This window comes from Natrix helvetica (genome assembly GCF_964273705.1).
Source record: "Natrix helvetica genome assembly, chromosome: 2".
Taxonomy (NCBI): domain Eukaryota; kingdom Metazoa; phylum Chordata; class Lepidosauria; order Squamata; family Natricidae; genus Natrix; species Natrix helvetica.
In genome coordinates, this window is record NC_138552.1 from 114,510,515 (window position 1) to 114,528,125 (window position 17,611).

The following is a 17,611-nucleotide window of genomic DNA, read 5'->3' on the forward strand; positions in this document are numbered from 1 at the left end:
AATAACCTGTTTTTTAAAATTTTGCCAGGCCCTCTCTGCACTTCAGTTGCAGATGCTGCTATTGCTTATGCAACCTTGGCTGGGTCAGATTTACAGTATCCATATGGTGCGTATTGCTCACTTGAAATGCAGGGAAGGAGGTTTTTTTTAAAATTATATGAAATGTCTGTGTCTGTTCTTACTTCTTTAAACTCATTACAGGATTGCACCAACCTGAACCATCCTTCTCAGAAAACATCAACGCTGATCTGAATGGTTTAAAATTGGGAATTGATTGGAATTTCTTTAAGGTACCTGTTTGTCTATCTATTTCTTCTGCATTAGCATTTTACATATGGTCAACCAATAATATTTTAGAGGCAAACTTTGATCCTTATATCAGTTTTGAGACATGTTTGCAATAGAACAGAGAGTTGTGTCATGATTATGGAATGGTGAAAAACATGGGAGGTAATGAGTGTCTTGCAATGATTCTGGAAAAATGATTTTGTTTTGTTTTATCTGCTAGGCATGTGACACTGAAATCCTAGCTGTCTGCCGTAAAGGTAACATGCAAATGATCATTATTTTTTGCTGATCGGTGTTGTATCCTGGCCTGCTTAGTATCTCTTGCTTATACATCTTGAAGATCAAAACTGCCTTGCAATTTCCAAAGCACTACATGAGTGTTTGAGGAGTGAAAGTGTTTCAGAAGCTATACTGTTTTCCTGAGAAAATGTAATGTAAAGAGAAATATGTGCATATTTTGATCTTTCACTATTAATTATCACGATAAAAAAGATCATTAAACAGGTGAGTGAAAAGGAGGCTGGGACGATAGCACACTGAAAGTAGCCCAGTGCAGAAAATACACTCTGCATCAAAGGTGAGATGATTGGAATTCCCTATTCTTTTTTGAAGTGAAATGCAGCCAAGACAGCTATATTTTGGTACGTTAATAAGCCTCCATTCTCAATGTAATTTTTGATCCTCCAGATCAAATGTGAATTTGGAATTTTTTCCTTGTAGCAACTTTGATTTGAAGGTACCGTATTTTTCGTAGTATAACACACACTTTCCCACCCTAAAGGAGAGTGAAAATTTGGGTGCGTCTTATACACTGAATGTAGTCCCGCCCACCCATCGGCCCCTACCTTTTGGCCTCTGCCTACCATCAATTTGCCTCCTTGCAGCAAACAGCGAACAGTCTATTTCAGCTTCAGCACAGGCTGATTAGCACAAACAGCTAATTGTCAGTTGGATCGGCTACCCGACCATCAGCTGTTTCAGGCTGCAGGCATTGCTATTGCCTATTGCAGTCTCCGCTTATCCCATTTTCAGCCTCCACATCCCATTTTTGGGTTCTGTGTCCCCCATTTTTGGCCTCCGTGCACCCTATTTTCCACCCATTCTGATCCCCGTTGCTCGGAATGGGCGGAAAATGGGGTGCACGGAGGCGGCAATAGGCTATGGCCATACCTGAAGCCTGAAACAGTTGATGGTCAGGAAGCCCGACAATCAGCTGCTTGTGCTAATCAGGCTTCGCTGAAACTGAAACAGACTGTTTGTTGTTTGCTACAAGGAAGCAAATTGCTGGGAGGCAGATTTTTTTTTCCTTGTGCTAAGCAGGCTGTACTAAAATTGAAACTGAAACAGGCTGTTTGCTGCAAGGAGGCAAATTGCTGGGAGGCAGAGGCAGATTATTTTTTTTCTTGTTTTTATCTCCAAAAGCTAGGTGCGTCTCAAACTTCAGAGCGTCTTATATTTCAAAAAATACAGTCATTTTATTGAAGCAAATATGTGAAGGGAATGAATAAGCAGTTTCTCCTTGCAGTGCCATTGATTAATTTAAATACTGCAAGAGGATGGTGGTCATGGATTTTTCATAAGCAAAGATTGGAGACATCTAATTTATAGGCTTACTTCTAGCCAGCACCATGGACCAGACATCCATGAGCTACAACAAACACAGACCTCTTCCTAGCAAACAGTAATTCATTGAGTATATAGTGTATAAACTGATGCCATGAATTGCTAGCATCATCCAGTAGGGTATCATGTATATATGTTACTGTGAAAGTCCGAAATCTGGTGAATGTTGACATTCACCGGTGAATGAAAGTCCGAAATCTGGTGAATGTCGACATTCACCGGTGAATGTCGACATTCACATAGTCGCTTGGTGTATGTCCTTATCCTCTCGACACCCTTACCCTAATACCCTTACCCTAATACCTCGGCTCCTCGCTTCCTTTTAAGCGTCTTCTATTCGCGGACTTTTTTAAAAAAAAACCTGCGATCCTGCGCGGTTAGAACGAGTAGTTTCCAGGACCGCGAATTGAAAAGGAAAAGTAAAGCGTTACGCTGACTCGTTATATATGTCACCGTGAAAGACCGAAATTGGTATGTGTCGACATTCACCGGTGAATGTCGACATTCACCAACATTCACCGGTGAATGTCGACATTCACCAATTTCAGTCTTTCACGGCGACATATATTTTATACTCATGGAAGAAAGTTAATCAAGTTACAAAGGATGGATTAAGGTAATCAGAAGCATGATTTTGCAGTTGTGCATTTTGCTTGGATGTGTTCTGTTTGGACACATTTAGCATGGTCAATGAGGAGTTGTATGGAATTTTCTATATTACTTTTTACATTTTTGCATTGTTGTTAGCAAAGTACAATATAATGGCTTCATAAAAGTGGATCTAGATTGGATTATAGCTCAAATATTGTTTTTAAATGTTAATTTAGAATCCTGGCCTCTCAAGATTTATTTAATAGTGAAGTTTATTTTTCTTCTTCTTCCTGCTATCGTTGTATGTTCAGCAGTGGAGTTTCTAGTGGACTTGGGAGCCTCAGTAGTTGAAGTATCTTTGCCAGAGATAGAAGAAGTTCGTGTGGCTCATGTAATCTGCATTCTCAGTGAAATGAGAGATTTCCTGCAGCCTGACTTCAACAATCAGTTTGAAGAAATGGTAAATGGTGGTTGGGGTCACTGCATCAATTGGTATTTTTAACAAATCATGTCAAGGGTCTGCATTTTCTGCCCTTTGTATTCACAAGACTCTGTGATTGAGTTGCTGATTCCTGTTTGTATATGAAATGCCTACATCAGTACTGCAATGTATCCTCATATTAGCTTGGGGCACGATGGCTCAGTGGTTAAAAAAAATTGAACTTGTCAGCTGGAGAGCTGACAGCCTGAGTTCGAGACCCGAGTGCCATGCAATAAGGTTGCAGTTCTAAACCATGCAAAAATGTGAGGAGATAAATAGGTACCACTTTGATGGGAAGAAAACAGCGTTCTGTGCCACTGTGGCATATAGTTATGCTGGCCACATGACCACAGAAATGGTCTTCAGACAACACTGGCTCCCTTGGCCAAGAAGGAGATGAGCACCATCGGACATGACTGACAGGGAAACCTTTACCTCACATTAGATACCATTCCAGTTGCTGTTCAGATTGATTTTAAGATGTAGTTAGCAATATGATTGGGAAATTGGGAAACTTCCAAACCTATGCATGAAGTTCTCTTTGGCCTCGGGTGATTTTATTCAAGAAATGTATACTTTTTGGAATCCACAGTATAGTGTCTAGAGTCTTGGACCTCCCCCTATATCAAGGCTCCAGACCCAGTAGACCTTACTAATCTGTTGCCTTCCTTTGTTATGTGTAACATTGATTTGAAACATCAGCAGGGACTTTTGTTCTACAAAAAGGTGGGGTGTTTGCTTGTTCACTTGCTTATTCTTAGGGCTTCCTAAGTGACCAGTGTAAATAGAAGATAATTTATTTTTCAGAAAATCTTTTCCAAAAATGCATGCTATTTTAAACAGTTTTGTCATGGTAGTCTTTAGACATTTATTTATTAAACCTCTATGCCACCCATCTTGCTGAGACGACACTTGGCAGCTTACAGTTATTCAGTATAAAACATTAAACAATAAAGATAATAAATTTTAAATTCAGTTAAAATCCAGTTGACCAAGATGGGGGGAAGGGAGAAAAATGTGCATGGGGAAGAGGTGGGGTCTGTCAGGCAGGATTTATAGTAGGGAAATAAGAGCAAGATGAAAGATAACGCATATTTATTTATATTATTTTGTCTTCTGCTTCAGTTGAAAAATGTTTTCTAAGAAACTGACACATTTCTATTTATTTAAACTTATTTCTTTCAACTATTTCTATTTTTGACTGTTTCTCCAATATTTGTCTAAATATGGGTGTATTTTTAGAATTGTTCATTACACTGCTTTACAGCTTTCCTTGTCTATTCAACAATAATTCTACTTTGCTTTTGATTTTTCATTCTATATGGAATAGTTACTGTAAAGTTTTTGTTTTCCAGAATTTGGAGACTCGTTTGAACCTTGCAATTGCTTCTCAAATCACAGCCCTGGATTATATTAAGGTGAAAAATAAGCTGCAGGAATGGGAGAGCTGGGGTAAAAAGCCATTGTAGGTCAGTAATATTCTCCTTGTACACAAGGGGAAAAAGTAGGGAGAATAGTAAAATGTTGGCTAAATTACAGTCCCTTCAAAAAAGCAGTTAAATCATTTGGCATTCTACTAAAAAAAACTTTTGAAGTGAGCATTGAATATGAGTGGACTTCATTAACCCAATTTTTTTCAATCATATCTTTTATTTAAAGGCTAGAGAGATGGGGCAAATGTATGTTATTACTTTTATATTGATGTTCAGCATCTTTGCTAATAGAAAACAAACTAGGCATTATATTTTAATTTTACAGTTGTTCCTGCCATTAATCCTTTTCTTGATTAGAGAGCTTTGTAATGTTCACAATTAATCCGAGAGATAATTTTATGACAGTGTAGTTTTTATATTGGACAATTGCGAGTTTAATGTTTCCATGTATTTCCTCTGTTTTACTTTTCCTCTGAAAAAACAAGAAGGAAAGATTCGAAGTATCTGTTTTCAATTTCAACCCCCTACATTTCTTACGGCATTGTTATAGTTAGTTTCATGAAGTTCAATAATTTTGGACGGGCTTGGAATGTTTAACGTTACATTCAACACATCTGGAGAATGCTAGTTGGAGAAGGATGGTTCAAATGTTAGTTTGTAGAAGCTAATTAGAATCAAACATAAATTTATGGAGTTTACTACCATAATTTGACCAATGTAGCTTGTTCAACTCAGACTTAACAGCTGCTCATTCAAATTAAAATCTTTGTTCTCCCTCTCCCACTCTTGATATTAGGTTTTAAAACTAATACTTTGTTGTATTGCATGTCCAATTATGCTCATAGCTTTCTGGCATAACTTTTTAGAAATTGTTTATATTTCACTGTATTCTGATAGCTAAACTGGCCATGCATAGTTTCCTCCTTTGTGGCCAATCAGTTGTTTCATTTAATCAAATATTGTTGCCTCTTATATATCCAGAGAATTTTTATTAGGCATTATAAAAATAGTCAGGGTTCCAAATAACACTCCTAACGAAAGAAGACTCTGAGGCTAGAAGTTCCTCAAAGTTCCATTTTATTAGAGATGTCATATTGGCACATCTGGGAAAACCTGAATCTGCAAGTTTCCAGGTTTTCCCCACCCAAGTGAAAGTTCAAGTCCCTGCCCAGCACCCACATGTCCATCACATGGCCCAATCAGGCACCGTCCAAAACTGGAGATGCCTCCCAGTCATCTTATCGCAGCTGCCATGCAAGGTGTCCTTGACTCTCTGAGAAAAGAATGTTATTTTGACTATTTATCTTTCATTTTCCCCATCCCATTTTCCCACAGTAGAAAATGTGGCAGGCCTCAAGGCCCAATATAAAACATGGCTTCCAGGTCTGACAGTCAGTCAGTAATTTTATGCTTTGCTCTGGGAGTGACTGTAATATTTAGATTGTAAACATTTAGCTGTATTGACTTATGCTAACTATAATATTTATAGATCTCCATTGAGTTTGTTTTTACTAGCTTGAGTTTTGTCTCTGCAGGCAAATCGTCAGCGGAGTCGAAGCATGGATTCTCTCAAATATATATTTTCAAAGGTGAATTGTCTCCTTACACCAGGTACTTGAAAGTTCAGAGCAAACATATACATTGTATAATGCTTAATCTGATGCTAATCACGTGGCAAACTACAATCAGCAAAAGATTGGTAATCCACAACTTTGTGCTATCTTGCTAATATTCATAATGGTTCATTTTGTGTGGGTGGCTTTTTTAGCTTTACAAATATGAAACACCTGATGGTTGGAAGAACTTTAGAATCTTGGCAGATAAAATGGGAAAGAATGAGACTCACACTCCTTTGGGGAAGCACAGAGACCCTATAGCCGTGATGGCGAACCTATGGCACGCGTGCCACAGGTGGTACGTGGAGCCCTCTCTGCAGCCACGCGAGCTGTTGCCACAGCTCACGTCCAACGTTCATGTGCATGTGCCTCCTGCCAGCCAGCTGATTTTTGGGTCTCTGCCGCACATGTGGGAGAAACACACATGTGTGGGCGGGTCACATGTGTGGAAGTGCGGGGAACACAGGGAGGGATGCGCCCCCCATGCCCCTTTTTGGTCCAAGGAGGCTTCAACAAGGCCTGGTAGGCCCAAAATGGGTGGCATGGGGTGTGCCCCCCCCCATGGCCCATTTTTGGTCTCAGGAGGCTTCAGGGAGGCCTGCTAGGCCCAAAACGGGCCACAGGGTGGTGGTGATGTCGTGTGCACATGTTCAGGCGTCGCATGGAGGCGTCGTACGCACATTGCATTATGGGTGTGGGTGTACATGTGCTTTCGGCACGCAAGGACAAAAAGCTTAGCCATCACTGCCCTATAGTTAGAATTATTTTATGTCCTATTGTTTCATCTCCTTATTTTTCTATCGAAAAATGGAAGTGGGGGGAAGCTAATGGTACTATGAGGTTGTCCTTGACTTACAACCAATTAATTAATAACCATTTTGAAGTTAAGACGCTCATAAAGGGTGCTTTATGATCCACAAAGCATTTTCGGCCATCATAAAATATCATGTGCCGCTGATCCCCCAGTCACACGATAGTGATCTGAGTGCTTGTGTCAGCTAGCTGGATGCTTGTTGCCATAAAATAGAAGAGGAGAGAACTGTGGAGAAGTTTACATTGCAGCTTTGCAACTGCGATTACTTTCAAGGTCATATCAGTTTGCTCTGATATGCAGTGGCTTCCGATTGCCAAGCTAAAAGGGGGCTGGGTTGTATACTGTATCTGTATCAGTGCTGATCTCACTCTGTGCCTCAGAGCTTGCTTGAAACCATTTTCATTCAGTTTGCTCCTGGTAAAAGTACTTTTCTCTAAATCTATGGAGCCAATGATTTTTCTTTCCTAGTAATTGAACAGAGAGAGACCTGATATTAAGCAAGCTCTGCTTTAATGGTCAACCAGGAGACAGCAGTCTACCATGTGGACCAAGCATCCAATGTCTAACAATGGGAGTGAGTTGGAGGAAACTGGAGCTATGGCCAGCTCTCCCACTAAACCACATTGGACTCGAAGTGAGGCAGAATGGCAAGAGGAGCTGGACTTCAGCGAGAAGCTTATCAGGCTCAGGTGGGCGAGGGGAATAGGGCAAATGAAAGATACCCTCCCCCCCAGAGAGAAGCTCAGAGGAAGCCATGCTGAACCAGGCCCTGTTCCTGATTCATCAGGTTAGGGGGAGTCAAAGAGCCCAAGAGCCTCTTGCACAGGCAGCGTCTCAAGGTCCCTGGGTCACTCCAGACCAAGCTGTGCAAGTCACTCCACCTGCAGGTGACCCTTTCTCGAAGGCACCGGGGCCAAAGGTCCCAGCCTTGGGTGATAAGTATGGGGGAGACCCTGAGCAATTGGGGTTCTTCCTGGTGCAAGTCTAGAACTACATGCAGGAGTATGGGGCCAAATTAGAGATGGCAGAAGCCTGGATGAGTAACCATGGCCCTGGAAGGGGTGGCGGCTGAGTGGATGGTCTCCCTCCCCAATGATAATGCCCCCCAACTGCAGAACTATGACCACTTTATTGCAGCCCTTTGCCAATGGTTTGAGGACCCACTGGCTGAACGCAAGGCTAGAATAAAGGCTAGGATAAAGACCATCGCCCAAGGGTGATGGTTGATGCTCACGTACACCCAGGAGTTTCGAGAGTTGGCTTGCCAGTTGGCCGCATGGTCTGAAAACATCATTGATTGCTTCAAAGATGGCCTCAATGATGACATCTACCACACCTGTGTCTCGCGTGGGGCCCCATGAACCCTACAATGCTGGTATGTGATGGCAGCAGAAGTGGAGATAGACCTTGCCCAGTACCGACACTGGAGGGCTGGCAGACAGGGTGAGTCCTTCCCTCCCACGTGTAAGAAACACCCCAGGAGCACAATGTGTCTCAGACGTGGGAGGGAGGGGCACTGAGCTGCGGCATACCAATCCAGCAGACCCAACCTCAGTGCCACGGCAACTCTGAGGGAGGAGGCAATAAAACCAGCTCCAAGGACCCGAGAGACAGCGCTGAAACGTCTGGCGGTTGTAGAGTACACCCCTCCTGGCTCTGAGGGGTTGGGAACTCCAACCAACTTAGGTGAAGCTAACAGCAATGGTGATGATGATCCTTGGATAAGTCAGCAGGTGACCAGTTACCTCCCTATAGAGTTAGTGGTGTCCTCTTTGGGGGCCCAAGGGAGGATGGTGGCTTTATTGGACTTGGGCTGCACTAGGTGCATAGTCAGTCCTGAAGTCGTTTAAAAATTGGGACTGAGAGTTCAAGCGGCTGAGAGTTCCCATAGTGTTTTGCCAGCTAGATGGGACTGTAGCTGGAGGGGACCGGGCTTACTTTATAACTGAATCAGTACAGACGAGAATGGGAAAGCATAAAGTGAGTTTTATAGTGGCGCCAGAGATGGAGAGGCCCCTCCTATGTGGACTGTCTTGGATGCAGGAAATGATCCCTGAAGTGAATTGAGGGAGGGGGCTTTTAAAGATTCAGCAGAAAGTGGCCAAGGAAGAGGAAAAGATCCCAAAACCCAGCAATGAGAGAAATAAAGGGCAAAGGGAGCTGCAGGCAGCAGCTCGGGATCACTCAAGAAGTGAAGCCAAAATCCCAAAAGAGTACTGGGACTTGAGAGATGTATTTAGTGACAAAGGCGCTGATGCGCTCCGGCCCTATCAACCAACGGACTGCAGTATTGAAATTTTTCCTGGAGCTAAACTCCCAAAGCTTAAACTTCATTCGATGACTCCACGTGAGCTAGGAGAGCTTTGAACCTTCATAGAGAAGAACTTAAAACATGAATTTATCCAATCAGCAAGGTCATGAGTGGCAGCCCCAGTTTTGATCCGGGAGATCTTCGTCTATGCGTTGATTATAGGGGGCTAAATGCAGTGTGCATAGAAAATGTCTATCCTCTGCCACTGATGAAGGACATGTTGGCCATCTAGCCAAAGGAAAAATCTTCACTAAGTTAGACTTGTGGGAAGCTTACTACCATATTTTTCGGAGTATAAGATGCACTGGAGTATAGGACACACCAAAATTTTGAAGTGGTAAATTTTAAAAAAAGTTTTTGCCCTTCCCAAAATCTTGGTGCTTCTAGGGGCTGGGGAAGGCAAAAACACGACGTGTGGGGGCTCGATCTTCCTAAAGGGTAGGGCTTTTATTGATCTCAAATCCACTTTTCTCTACTCCTCCCACAGCAGGGCAGGACTAAACAAATCTCTCTGTGCTTTATTTTTTTACCCTCTGACCGGCAACGACACAGAGCCGCTTGGTCCAAGGAGTGGCAGTCGGCATGCTGAACAGCTGCCGCTGCACTTGACCAGGAATGACCAATTGGGTGAGGAGGGATGAGGATCCCTTCCATCTGGATTGACAGTTACTCGCGGCAGCGCCTGAGCAGCAAAAAGGAAGCCCAAAGAAAAGAACCTGGCAAGGCTGCCTCCTTGAACAACCGGGCTTGTTAACAGCCCTCTTTGCAACCCCGCTTCCTTAGTCTCAGGGCAAAAGCAGGTGCCAGGCTCCAGGGAGACTCACACAACCTGGCCCTCCCGCAGTCAAGTTTTCTTTCCACCCCATGCTTCTTCCACCAGCCAAGATCCCGACAACGCCAATATCCAGAGAGAAAGTAGAGATCTTGTGTCCTGAGAAATGCTTTCGTGGAGAGGAGATTGTTCCTCTTCCCTTCCTCCACCTCCCACTCCCCCAATCCCCTCAGGTCTGTCATGCAGTGCTTATTGCTATTGCTGCTATTGCATCCAGCTACCATATCTCTTTGCTGCATGACAGATCCCGGCGGACTGGGGTGGGTGGGTGGAGGAAGGGAAGAGCAATGATCTCCTCTCCACGAAGGCTTTTCTCATGACAGTCCCCCACTTTGAATGATGTTTCTTGTCAGCCTGAACTACAAAAGCTGCTCTAGCTTCTTTTAGAGCCAGTCTGACCACTAGCCAAGTGGATTGTAGATTGTTAAGGGAGGGGATGTCAGGTTCCTTAGCTGGTAGCTCTGGCCTAGGGTTGAATTCTTTTCCTGTGGCAACCTGAAATGGGGTGAAGCCAGTGCTGCTGTGTAGAGTTGTTGTAAGCTACTTCAGCAAAAGGTAACAGATCAGTCCAGTTGGCCTGTTGGTTAATAAAACATCTTAAATATTGTTCCAATATGCCATTGGTCCTTTCAATCTCACCATTTGTCATAGGATGATGTGAAGAGAATAGCCCCTGGGCGGAGCCTAACAGGTTTAAGAAAGCCTGACAAAATTTGGAGGTGAATTGGACACCTCTGTCTGAGATAATCCATTGGGGAGCTCCATGGAGGCATTACATGTGGACTAGAAATTTTTTTGCTAGTAACTTGGCTGTTGGGATCTTCTGGCAGAGTATGAAATGGACCTGAACCGGCCTGTCTGAGGAACAGATAAGCAGAGATTCTCAAGGATCATGTTCCAGAGTTTCAAACCACATGGCTCCCCCCACCCCCCTTTGCATCCTCCAAGTGGTAAGGATTTTCTGGACCTCTGAGGCTCCAGGTAACTGTTATAAATTGGGCGAAAGGTTATATAAACATGCAAGGCAAGACATAGAAAGGAGAAAGTACAAAATGCATCAAATCCACTCCCCCCCCCCCTTTGTCCACCGAAGAATGGCAGATACACGGATCTGACACAGGGATTAAGTTCCTCCCATCACCCCCAAACTAATGGGGCAAGAGAATTAACACAATCCTGGAATATACCCTAGGTGGTATATTAATTATCAACAGGACAATTGGGCTGGCCTTTTGCAGAGGTAGCATATAACAATTCTGTGCGTAGTAGCATGGGCTTCACCTCATTTAAGGTGGCCTCTAGGCAGGACTTTGTAGCTATGCCAGAGTTGCCTCAAGAGAAATTGCAATTGTATCCTCCTCAGAGGAGTGGACAGCCCAAGTGCAGAACACTTGGCCAGTTGCCTGTAAGGCACTGGAGGAGGCAAGTCAGGCACATAAGAAATAAGCTGACAAAAAGTGTGTGAAGCCAAAATATTTTCAAATTGGTGACAGATTTTACCTCCATGAAGTACATGCAGCCCTCCCAACCATTTAAGAAACTTGGTCCTAAATACGTGGGCCTATTCCCAAACATTAAAGTAATTAACCCAGTCACTGTGCAACTAGAATTGCCCAAGAACTTAAAGCATATCACCCTGTATTTCATTGCAGTTTGTTGAAACCTGAAACTCTATCATCCCTTCACCCTGCACCTGACAATCCTCCCATACCCTTTCTGATTGAAGGGGAGCAGCATTTTGAAGTTAAAGAAATTCTAGATTCAAGAAAACATAGAGGAAGGATCCAATACCTCATTTCTTGGAAACATTTCCCCCTGCACAGTCTGAATGGGTAGATGCTAAACATGTCTTTAGGCAAATCCTAAAGGGATCGCCAGTTTTAGTGTGATGTATTTGTATGTTGTATCTTTATAAATTTGTATGGCTAATGCCTCTGTTATGGGAGGTGGGGGTGCAATGTCAGCTAGCTGGATGCTTGCTGCCATAAAATAGGGGGGAGAGAACTGTGGAGAAGTTTACATTGCAGCTTTGCAACTGCAGTTACTTTCAAGGCTATGTCAGTTTACTCTGGTATGCAGTGACCTCCGGTTGCATTGCTATAAGGGGGCTGGGCTGTATATCTGTATCTGTGCTGATCCCACCCTGTGCCTCAGAGCTTGCTTGAAACCATTTTCATACAGTTTGTTCCTGGTAAAAGTACTTTTCTCTAAATTTATGGAGCCAATAATTTTTCTTTCCTAGGAATTGAACAGAGGCAGCCCTGACAGCTTGCCAATCTGTTTGCACTTAAAACTGGTACGAAGCACAACATGATCATGTGACGGCTATTTGCTATTTACTCTGCTGGCTTCCCCAGAAAATCAGTGGAAAAGCTGGCAGGAAAGAATTGCAAGCTGTTGCCTTCTGCCAAAGGATTTCCCCTCCCTTCCATGCATGGCTTAGGTACATCCTTTGTCAGGCTGCAGAAACCTGGTTGTTTGGGAGAAAAGAGAGTATTTAAAACTGTTTTACATAAGTAAAGACCAGAGTCACTCTGTAGATATTTGGAAGTTTTGTTGCCAACCATATGCTGCTTTGAGGGAAGATGAGTGTTCTTTCTTTTAAGAGAAAAGAGGGAGATTATGAGGGGAAAAGGCAACAACAGGTTTTCCCTTTGGTTCACCATATAAAGCCTTGCAATACACAACCAAGAATTGAAAATAATTGAAAAGTTCTTTAGTAGCAAACAAAATTGGAGTCAATATTGTAAACTAGAAAGAATTTAAAGTACAGGTAGTGCTCAACTTACAATAGTTCATCTAGTGACCGTTCAAAGTTACAACACACTGAAAAAAGTGACTTACGACCATTTTTCACATTTACAACTTTTGCAGTATCCCCATAGTCACGTGATCAAAATTCAGATACTTGGCAACTGACTCATATTTGTGACAGTTGCAGTGTCCTGGAGTCACACACATTTTGTGACTTTCTGATAAGCAAAGTCAATGGGGAAGCCAGATTTACTTAAAAATGTATTAGTAATTAGATTATTGAATCTATTGATTCCCATTTTTTGATACTTGGAAGATCTCATTAAGACAAATATTAGAAATTCATTACAAGAACATTTGTGTTTGTGTCATATAATAACGAGGACATGCTGCTCCACTCCTTGGCACCGCTGTATGTCGACCGGAGCACTTATGTCCCTAGGTTGTATGGTTTTGACCCAGAGACAGGTGCCATTTTCACAATGGCCACAATTCATTACAGCTGCTCCAAAAATGGGCCCTGCTTCCAGGACAGAGCTACACAGCCTAGGGATGCGGAGAAGTGGAATGGCCTGCTCTTTTCCCAACGTGAGCAACAGAGCCCTTCCAGAGGTAGATTTGTGATGGGTGATGGGGGGGGGGGGGATCCAGCAGGGTGAGAAGTAGGTTGAAAGCCTGTGGGGACCCATCATGAGGGGAAGTAGGCATAATTACAACTGTCCCTCCTGGCAAATGTATTATTATCTGGTTATCTTAGGGTTTTTTAATCTGTTGTGTCTGTTTTAGGGATTTTAAAAAAATTATATTTATTTAGCTTTGTACAGTTCTTTTAATTGCATTTTAACCTCCTCCAAACTGTACATATTTAATTTTTTTTATTGTATTTTTGTGATATTCTCTATGGACTGTACACCGCCCCGAGTCCCTTCTGGGAGAGGGGGCGGTCTAGAAGCACAAATAAATTGAAATTGAATTGAATAAGGTGTGTGGGGACCTAGCAGGGTAGGATGGAGAGATATAGGCTGGAGAACTGCAGCATCCCTGCAGTCAGTATCCCTGCAATTGGTTGTAAGGATGAGTGACCACAGGGGCACTGCAGTAGCTATAACTTTGAACTATAACCAGGCGATAAGTAGTTTCGGGTCTGTCATAGGTTTGAACTGTCACTAAGCAACCAGCTGTTAAGTTAGACTACCTGTACTGAAAAATTCCTAAAAGCTGAAGCGTTGTGATTGAAGTATGGTGAGTTTGCTTAGCAAGTGTTTAGATTGATGCTTGCAGAGAGTTTGCAATGAAAGTATGGTTCTCAGCTAAGGACTTCTGTGTTGTAGAAAGTAGGAGAGTTCCATAATTGGTCTTACTAAATGACTCAATGAAAAACAAGGAAAATTGGTTTATGAAGTTAATGTCCATCATTATGTACATATTAATGCTCAGATTAAGAAAAATACTTTAGAGGGGATTTTGCTGTCAAGGAGGACAACAAATGAGATAAACTTATATAGAGAAACTTGGGATGAATCCCTTGAATGGAATACAATGGATGTAATCTGTTTAAAAGGAAAAGAAATGAGAAAGGGACAAATACATTGTATATATAACATATTCATTCCTATTCAGAAATCCAAGTGAGTGGACATGGTAATGTCTATCGAATGTTCTTAAAAATAAAGCAAATTGACAGGAATCATTTATATAAATAAGTGATGGTCTCCTGTTAATTGGCTGTGTCCAAGCAAAAGTGATATCATTACCAGTTCAGGATACTTAGATTTGATTTTATGAAAGTATGTTGTACTTTAAAGGCAGAAAACTCACATCATTGGGAGTCAGATGGAATATAAATATCTAATTTTATGGAATATAAAGTTATTTGCTAAAGCCATGCAGTTATTTATAAAACAATTATAAATTTATAAAGATGTGTATATTTTAAACAGTACATTTGAATTTCCAAAGCAACAGTCAAAATGTTTTTGTTAAAGAACTATTTCAAAAGATTAGTATGATTTTTCATTCTTAATTGAAAAGTTCTATATTTGATGATGCATAACAGCTGTAGAAATAAAGGCTATAACTTGGTAATTTTTGTTTTGTGTAAGGTACTGCATGTTGTGCCCCAGCGATCCATGAATCAGACCTCCTGACTGGATGTAGTGATATTCAGACAACTCTACGGACTATGAGGTGAGAACAAGATCGTGTGCAATAAAAAACCAAAATAATAAACAAGAGTGGAATGAAATCAAGCTTCTAGGCCAGGGGTGTTAAACTGGCGGCAGGTGGACCGGATGCCTCACGTGCAGGCCACGCCCATCCTAGCTCTGTGAATGGGAAAAACGTTGCAAAATGTCACGTGACGGCAACGTGATGCAGCAAGTTTGACACCCGAGTTCTAGGCCATCTCTTTGGTTGTTTTACCCAATCAGATGTGGATGATACCTCCAAAGCCAGATTCCATATCTTCAAAGACATGAAATCATTAACACTTCAGTTCTCCTTTCTATGTCTTGCCTTGCATGTTTATATAACCTTTCGCCCAAATAGTTTTATTAGATTATAATTGCAACAATAAAAACTGAAAGAATAGAAAGAATAACAAATGCAAAGGAAGGAAGGAAAAAGAAAGGGTAAGGTAAGTAAAGAAGGAAAGGGAGTACTAGTACATGACAGCATTATTGAAATTTGGTGTGATGAAATGATTGGAATGTAATGATGGAAGAATACAAAGTGTTCAAAAGAAAGAGACCTAACAAAAGAGGAGGCGGAGTTGCATTATATGTACGAGATCACTACATCTCTACAGAAATGCATAAAAACAAGGATGAAGTTCTCCTAAAATGCATATGGGCTCATGGAAGAGGAAAAAAGAATGACATAGCCATAGGTATCTCCTCTGGTGGATGTATAGAAAATATGACATAATTTTGACATGTTTATCTTTTAACATTCTTTCCATTTAAATGTATTTGTTGGCTGCTTAACTCTTGGATTGATCCTGCTTGGCTGTACAGCAGCTATTAAAACCATCTCTGTTGGTTAGAATTGTAAGAAGAAAAATGTTCTTTGTGCCTTGGCAAATACATTCAAAGAGGCTTGGATTTACAATCTGTAGAGAGAATGGTACTTCTTTTCCAGAATCTTTCCCATTATTAATACTGTTTCCATTGATCTTTCCAGATACATGCAGTTGGCCAACTTGACAGGCATTCCAGCCCTTGTGGTACCAGTTGGATATACAATTTCAGGGCTTCCCATCAGCCTTCAAGTAAGTTATTACCTTCTGTAGTTGAGTTCAGTGAACTCAATTAACAATAATTTTCTTTCTGATTAATTCATCCACCTACATTCATCCAGTTTATTTTTTTTTTCAATTTCTGAATCTTCCTCAGATGGGGCCATATTCCTTCCCAGCCCTTGTTAGGCCAATAATCATAGAATCCTGCTGAAATTCACATAGATCTTCTATTGTTTGCAAATTCAGGGGAGCAAATAAAAATGCATTATTTAGTCAAATATTAAATACCGATGCCTTTTATTTAGAATGAGACTCAACTATTCTATTTTTTTGCTTAACAACTTTTAAAAAATAGAAAGGTATCTGCTTTCTTTTACAGAAGCTTACAGAAACGATATTGAGGTAGTTTGTGTCTTACGTGGCAGGTTGCTCTAAGTGTATCCTATTGTGTAATAAGAAATCTTTTTAATACAGTATGGGTTTTCAAAAAGGGAAATTGGGAAGTTGTCCATCATCTAGAAAGAGAGTTAACATACCATAGCATTCCTAATGTGTTGACAAAAGTACCCAAACACTTGTGAATAAGCTATGACTAGTTTGTTTCAAATATATACTAACAAAACGTTTATAAGTAGTCCTTATAGCTGGTCGCTTAGCATTAATTTGAAGTTACAACTGATTTCTCCAAGGCTATCTATCCAAGACTATTTGGATTCAAAATTCTGAGTTAGCTGCCCACCACTCCCTACAGTCAAGTAATTGCACATTGGGTATTTGGCAACTGGCCCACATTTACAACCATTTGCAGCAGTCTGTGATTGTGGTTTATATTTTTTGCCAGAAACTGGTATTTCCAGTTACAGCAAAAAACAGCCATTGTAGACAAAGGATTCAGTTAATGATTGTGTATTTCACTCAATAACGACTGAAAAATATTGAACATTGTAAAATTGGTCATGGTCATGTTGCGACCCACTTAATTACTAGCATGACTTACCACCATAATTGTGTAGTCATTACATACATCATGTAGATGTATGCGTAACAAACCCCCATCTTGGCCTGAGCTATTGGTAATTTCCAGTATCCGATAATCTAGGATCTGATGGCTTTGCATTGTAATGAGAGTCAGTTTGGTCTAGTGCAGGAATATCAAACTCGTGGTTTCATGTTGTCGTCACATGATGTATCATGGCTTTTTCCCCCCTTGGTAAAACGGGGGTGGGGTGGCCAGCGCGTGATGCATCTGGCCCATGGGCCGTGAGTTTGATACCCCTGGTCTAGTGGTTAAGGTGTCAGGCTAAAATGTGGGAGGTCAGAGTTCTAGTCTTATCTTAGCCATGAAAGCCAAATGGGTGATCTTGGGTCAGTCAGTCTCTCTCACATCTACTCACTTCACAGGTTTGTTGGGAAAGTAGGAGGAGCAACGTGTATTGGCTATGTTCAGTACCTGGAGTTATTTGTAAAAATACTAAAGATGGGATATAAATAAATGAAAATTATATCAGGGCTTCCACCTTTTGATAGCATTCCAGCCACCTTTGCAGTAGGTACCTAGTTGTCATCTCTTTATTTTTTTAAGTGTGTGAATTGATCAGATCAGAGCTGTCAGATTGGAAGGGGATGGGAG

At 41.5% G+C, this 17,611-nt stretch overlaps 1 protein-coding gene across 3 annotated transcripts in view; it reads left to right on the plus strand.

Annotated features, from left to right (window-relative positions):
* Positions 1–17,611, plus strand: part of LOC309387060 (uncharacterized protein) — a 38,305-nt gene that overhangs the window by 17,953 nt on the left and 2,741 nt on the right. The window contains exons 13-20 of one of the 3 annotated variants that reach the window (XM_081943186.1): positions 29–106; positions 202–290; positions 509–545; positions 2,814–2,962; positions 4,339–4,401; positions 5,952–6,027; positions 14,846–14,930; positions 15,924–16,011. In XM_081943186.1, coding sequence (XP_081799312.1) covers positions 29–106; positions 202–290; positions 509–545; positions 2,814–2,962; positions 4,339–4,401; positions 5,952–6,027; positions 14,846–14,930; positions 15,924–16,011 — 665 coding nt within the window. Of the gene's footprint in view, positions 1–28; positions 107–201; positions 291–508; positions 546–2,813; positions 2,963–4,338; positions 4,453–5,951; positions 6,028–14,845; positions 14,931–15,923; positions 16,012–17,611 lie in introns of those variants that run through there. The other 2 variants (XM_081943187.1, XR_014174533.1) reach the window with 2 other exon arrangements.